Source organism: Crocuta crocuta, unplaced genomic scaffold (assembly GCF_008692635.1).
Source record: "Crocuta crocuta isolate KB4526 unplaced genomic scaffold, BGI_CrCroc_1.0 scaffold68, whole genome shotgun sequence".
Classification (NCBI taxonomy): Eukaryota; Metazoa; Chordata; class Mammalia; order Carnivora; family Hyaenidae; genus Crocuta; species Crocuta crocuta.
In genome coordinates this window covers 2364983-2370982 of record NW_027532426.1, presented here as the reverse complement: position 1 = coordinate 2370982, position 6000 = coordinate 2364983, and the positions used below count along the sequence as shown (strand labels likewise).

Below are 6000 nucleotides of genomic sequence, written 5' to 3'. Positions count from 1 at the left end.
GGGGTGGCATCTGTGGGATGAATGGACCACGATTTATTTAGCCTTTCCCCTACTGGTGTGCAGGGTTTAACCATTAACAGTGCCGCAGAGGACACCTCTGTGTGTCTCCTAGTACATGGGCACTGCACATGCTTCGCAAACTTCTCTTGAAGGGCCAGAGAGCACATTTTTTAAGCTTGTGAGCCATATGCCCTGTCCCAACTATTCATTTCTGCCTGCTTCAGAGCAGCCATACACAATATGTAAACAAGTTCTTCAAGAACACAACATTTCGTATGATGTTTACATGTTAATGAAATATTCTTTTCTTCCCCCAACCGTTTAAAAATGTAAAACCCATTCTTGACTCGAGGGGTACATAAATTGGCTCACGGGCCGAGTCGGCAACAAATGACCCCACAGCCCTTAGAAAGATGCTCCAAGTCCAGCGCCAGATGAAAACAGGAAGCTTGAGGGGAAGTTGCCGACCAGTTCTGGCCATTAAGAAACACCGGGGAAAGCCTTTGGAAGCTGGGAGGCTGAATCACAGCTAGGGGTCTCCAGAGCCAGGCCCTTGGCCAGAAGATCGTTTTGGTCTAGCTCAGCCTGTGCGTCATGGCCAGCAACTAGCCCTGGCTCCCTACCTGGCCTTTACTCTCCCGTGGGTAGAGCTGAAGTCTGTGAGCCATTATCCAAGAAGTACAGCTTATCTGAACAGGAAGGTAGTATAATGGGAAAAACAGGAGCTCGGGAAGCCCAACTGCAGATCCTGCCTGGCGCCACCATCCGACTAGTTCTGTGATCCTGGGCAAGACCCTTCACTTGTCTGAGGCCGTCCCTTGTCTATAATGGGAATAATCTACATCCTTCTACCTGGTTTGTAGGATGAAAGGACAAAAGTATAATGGAACGTACCTGACAAATAAGAGGTATCCAGTGATTGCCAGCTAACTGGATTTTCTCCCTGGGGAATGGATGCCAGAACATTCTGGGCTGGGCCCCCCACTTCCCCTGGAAGCACCCCACTCCATCTTCTAACACTTGTGACCACCAGTCACTTCTGTTGAGCTGGAAACCAACTGGCTCTGGCTTCCACTCCCTGTCCCACATCCAGCCCTTGAGACCAGGCAACAACCCCCACCCCCCCCCAACTTCGATTCCCCAGTCAAAACAGCCTGTTTATTTCAAATTGTGATCTTTGAGCCCCCTCACCATTCTGGCCACCTTTGTTAGAATTGAGCTATTTTCTCAACCAAACATCCTACATACTTGGACTGTCGGTGAAGACAGGAGTCTGGGTCTAGAGCTTCCTGGCCACAGATGAGGAAGTCCAAACATTGATTAAGATATCTTATGGTTATGTGTTCGACTTTAGCTCAGGTCGTGACCTCACAGTGTGTGAGATCAAGCCCCTCATTGGACTCCATGCTGACAGTGCTTGGGTTTCTCTCTCTCTCCCTCTCTCTCTGCCCTACCCCTGCACCTGCAGGTGCTCTCTCTCTCTCTCTCAGTATAAATAAATAAGCTTTAAAAAATATATTCCATGGTTAAGAGCTTAAGACTGCAGCACAAGGCAAGACCTTGGTTCTGCTACTTGAGTAAGTTGCTTAACCTCTTCAAGATCAGATTCATCTTCTTTAAAAGGGGAAATGTTTCTAGTACCTTCCTCATGGGCTTATTGAAAGGGATACACTCAATAATGTATGGAGAGTGCTCAGCACAACATCTGGAGCCAGCTGAGCCCTCCGGAGATTCTTTGGGGGAGGGTAAAGGGGCACATTTTGCGAATGAATCTCCTGCCATCCACAGTTCTAAACCCACTCTTCTGCTCCCACAGAGCTGGCCGTACACCTGATCTCAATCGGTGCTTGGAGACCAACTGCCTAGCCCGAGGTGGTCGAGGGACCAGAGACAGGATGTGAACAGATCAGCGGGTGAAGTCCCTGCGAGCTGTGGCCACCAGGGGGCACCCCGGCCCCAGAGATGGCCTTCCCCTGGCGGACACACCCACTCCTCATCCAAAGTCTGTTCCGTGGCATGAGGTGAGGTAAATTGGGACAGAAAGTGACAGCCTTGGGTGTGGTCGGTCAGACTGACCTAGGCAGGCCCGAGGGCCTGTAGGAAACCCTCAAGCCTGAGGCAGAAGCCCAGGCTGTAACTGAGTCTGACTCCTATCCATGACCTTGGGCAAGTCACTTACTTCCCTCTCTGGCCCCCGTTCACTGGGTCAGAACAGACTCCAGGACTTGCATGGTTCTAGGATTTGAGGCTGGGGCAGCTGCTGCTTTCTCACCCCTGGCCCTTCTCCAACGCCGGGCAGCACACACTCTGATTGGCAGTGAACCTGGCCAGGGAAGCCATGTGTCACAGACGCCCCTAACTCCCAAGCGCTGAGACACCATTGGAGGGAGGCCTAATGCAGGAGGAGGAAGGGCAAGGTCAGGTGAACCAAGAGACTCAGAGCCTCAAGTGTCTTGCTTCATTTGGGACAGACATCCGGTTTCCTCTGGTTTCTGCCAGGATTCCGGGGGCTTAAAGGAATGAGTCATGGAGGGGGATTGGGGGGTTCCCAGCTAACCAGTTTGCGACAGGAGCCTGGGATGATGCCCATCAAAGTGTGGGGTGGAGACTGGAGACGGGAGGCAAGAAGACCCCCGTGTTCCGATCTCAGGCCCCTGGCCCATCACAAGGGAATGCAGGAAGGCAGCCTCCTGGGAGTTTGGGGGGGGTAGAACTAGCTTCTTCCCTCAGAATTTGGGGCCTAGGGAGCAGGTGGCTTGAGAATCCCAAGGGAGAGTGCCAGAGGGCTGCTCCAGGAGACCCAGGGGAAGGAGGGAGGGGCTGCCTGGAGGCTGGCCTCTTCCCTAGTCAGTCTGACCAGTCTCCAGCCTCCAGGGCTTTTACCAGTGGCTCAGCTTTTGTTCAGCGGTTCTGATCAAACACCCTGGGGCAGTTCGGGCCTGGGTGGGGCTAAGCTTAGGGAGGAAGGGAGTTTGAGGGGGACCGGACGTCAAAGAAGGATCAGAGATTCCACAATTTCACAAAACTTTCGCAAACAGCTTTTTGTCCCAGCCCCCACTGCATTGTCCTGAACACCAAATTTGCATAAAGTTATTACTAAGCCTTAGTCGTAGCACCAGGTAATTTCCTCCCAGGCCTCCGTGGGCTTATGTATAAATGCCCTCTGGAGCTGATCCCTGCCAGAGCCCAGAGCCTGCAGACCCACCCAGACCTCCTGCTAAGCCTGCCGCCCAGAGCCCCATGAAGCTGACGGGTGAGTGTCCCGGCCCCAGGGGGGGAGGATGGAGTAGTAGAAGGGCTGGGCGGCCCTGGAAAGGGACCCTGGCGGGAGTGGACAGCATGTCTCCTGAGCCCCTCTCTGCTCTCAGCCCTGCAGCTGCTGCTGTGGCATAGCGCACTCTGGATGGTGCAAGAAGCCACCCCCCTGGGCCCGGCCAGCTCCCTGCCCCAGAGCTTCCTGCTCAAGTGCTTAGAGCAAGTGAGGAAGGTCCAGGCTGATGGCGCGGCACTTCAGGAGAGGCTGGTGAGTGAGAGGCCAGGAGGGGACACAGATGCAGGAGAGGGGAGGTGGAAGAAAGAAGACCAGAGGGGAAAGCTGCACGGAGGGAGAGGCAGGAGCTGAGGGAGGGGGTGGGAATGGTAGGAAGACCTCATCAGGGACAGGACACGGGAGAGGAGAGACCCAGGGGGAACGGGGAGAAAATTAGGGAGAGGTGGAGCCGCGGAAGGCTGGCTGGGAACTGGCCGGAGAGAACATCTCAGGGACGGTGCTCCTCTCGGTGCTCTCAGACTGGCGGCGATCACAGTGGAGGGCAGAATGAGGCTGAGCAGCCTGGCAGGACCGGGAGGGAGGGGAAGACCTTGGAGAAATGGGGAGGACTCGGACTCGGGAAGCAGAAGCAGCCTGGCCCTATCAGGACCCCCTCACTCAGCGTCCTTCCTGTCCCCAGTGTGCCACCCACAAGCTGTGCCACCCTGAGGAGCTGATGCTGCTTGGGCACGCTCTGGGCATCCCCCAGGCTCCCCTGAGCAGCTGCTCCAGCCAGACCCTGCAGCTGGTAAGTTTCTGGATGGGAGGAAGGTGATGATGGGAGGGAAGGATGGTCTGGAAGTCTCCCTGGATCACCAGGCTCCAATCTGGGGCCCTGAAAGGCGTGTCCCGGGCAGCACCCTCTAATGCCCTACTCTGTCCCCCAGATGGGCTGCCTGCATCAACTCCACAGCGGCCTCTCCCTCTACCAGCGCCTCCTGCAGGCCCTGGCAGGGATATCCCCCGAGTTAGCCCCCACCCTGGACATGCTGCAGCTGGACGTCACCGACTTTGCTATCAGCATCTGGCAGCAGGTGAGAGCCTTGCTGGGGGTGACAAGTGTTCAGGGCCTGGCCTGAGCTGGTTCCCAACGATTGGGCTGACAGCCTGGGCATCCCCATTCTTTAGGAACGGGATGGGAGCATTCTCAGGGCGTGTGTGTAAGGAGCCACCACTTCATCGCAGGCTCCTCTGGCTGCCGGCCCTTCCCCGCTCTCTAGATGAGGGCGGGAGCCAGGCCGCTGGACCTTGCAACAGACCTGGGTTAATGGCTCCACCATTAACCGTGTGAGCTTCCACAGCCCATCATCAGCCTTCTGCATTTCCTCATTTAATAATGTGCATTCAGCAGGGCCTGCCTGGTTGCTCACCTCCTCTCTCCCCCCGCAGATGGAAGACTTGGGGCTGGCCCCTGCAGTGCCGCCCACCCAGGCCACCATGCCAACCTTCACCTCGGCCTTCCAGCGCCGGGCAGGAGGCACTCTGGTGGCCTCGAACCTGCGGAGCTTCCTGGAGGTGGCACACCGTGCTCTGCGCCACTTCGCCAAGCCCTGAGAGAAACCCTCCCCAACGAGTGTATTTATCATTATTTAATATTTATGCTTATTTAAACGAAATATTTAAAGACAAGAAAGAGCAGAAAGGAGCCCTGGTCTCTTGGGTCCTTGCTGCCACCTCTGAGTTTCATTCTCCTGCTTGTAGCAGGGAGAAAATCCCCTGTCTTCCTGTCCCCTGGACTGGGAGGTGGATAGGTAAATACCACGTATTGATTTCTGTGCGTGCTCCCTGGCCTGACTGTGGTGGGCACTGGGAAGAGCCCCAGTGAACCCCTTAGCCCAAGAGTACCCACCTTGAGGCCCTTGGAAGCATCAGGAAGTCTCCCAAGTGGGAGACAAGACAACCCTGTTTAATATTTAAACAGCAGTGTTCCCCCACTGGGTCCTTCCTCGCTCTGGCCTTGCCTGCGTGGCTTGTGCCTGCCAGGTGGGCTGGGCCGTGCCTCTCACGTCCCCTTCCCTACAGGCAGTAAGCCCGCAGAGGCAGCCGGAGCTGGGAGGCTTGACCCTGGGGTCCCACGAATTTGCTGGGGAATCTATAGTTTTTAAGATGTTTTCGGGAATATTTTGACTTCCAGTATGGGGAGCCCAGGCATCGCTGACATTTCTCACCTTTCTGGATGCCCTGTAGTGACAATGACAGGCTCCTGATGCCTGCCCCACCCTCACCAGGGTCAGGATTCAGACTCCTCAAGGGCCAGGCAGAGAGTCATGTACCGGCCTTGCTGGAAGGGGGCNGGGGGGGGGAGTGGGGAATGAAGGTGCAGGGGCTATGATGGAGAGAAACGTTCAACTCTTCACCCTCCACCTCTGCCCCCGCTTTCTCACTGTAGCCAAACTGTGATAATAAAGTGTTTTGTTTGTCTCCAGCAAAATGTTCTTCCTCCTTCTTGAGTCCAGCTGGTGCCCAGCCAGGGGTTGGGTGGGGAGGTGGGGAGTTGAATGGTGGGTGAGGCCAGAGGGAGGGAAAGAGGAGGTGCAGGGAAGAAGGGGGCCGTCCTCTAGCTCTTCCACATTCATGCCTTTAGCATGGATTTCTCTTGTACCTGCTCTGTGCAGGCGCTGGCCTAAGGGCTAGGGACACAGCAGTGGGCAAGGCACGTACGGTCCCTGGCCTCAAGGAGCCATAGCCCC

The 6000-nt window shown here is 55.8% G+C and overlaps 1 protein-coding gene across 1 annotated transcript; it reads left to right on the top strand.

Moving 5' to 3' along the window:
* The first annotated feature begins 3149 nt into the window (after window positions 1-3149).
* Window positions 3150-5607, top strand: CSF3 (colony stimulating factor 3). The gene is made up of 5 exons (XM_077779239.1): window positions 3150-3253; window positions 3369-3523; window positions 3951-4058; window positions 4198-4344; window positions 4700-5607. Exons 1-5 carry the CDS (start codon window positions 3157-3159, stop codon window positions 4862-4864), a joined length of 672 nt encoding a protein of 223 aa, XP_077635365.1. The 5' UTR covers window positions 3150-3156; the 3' UTR covers window positions 4865-5607.
* The last annotated feature ends 393 nt before the right edge of the window (window positions 5608-6000 follow it).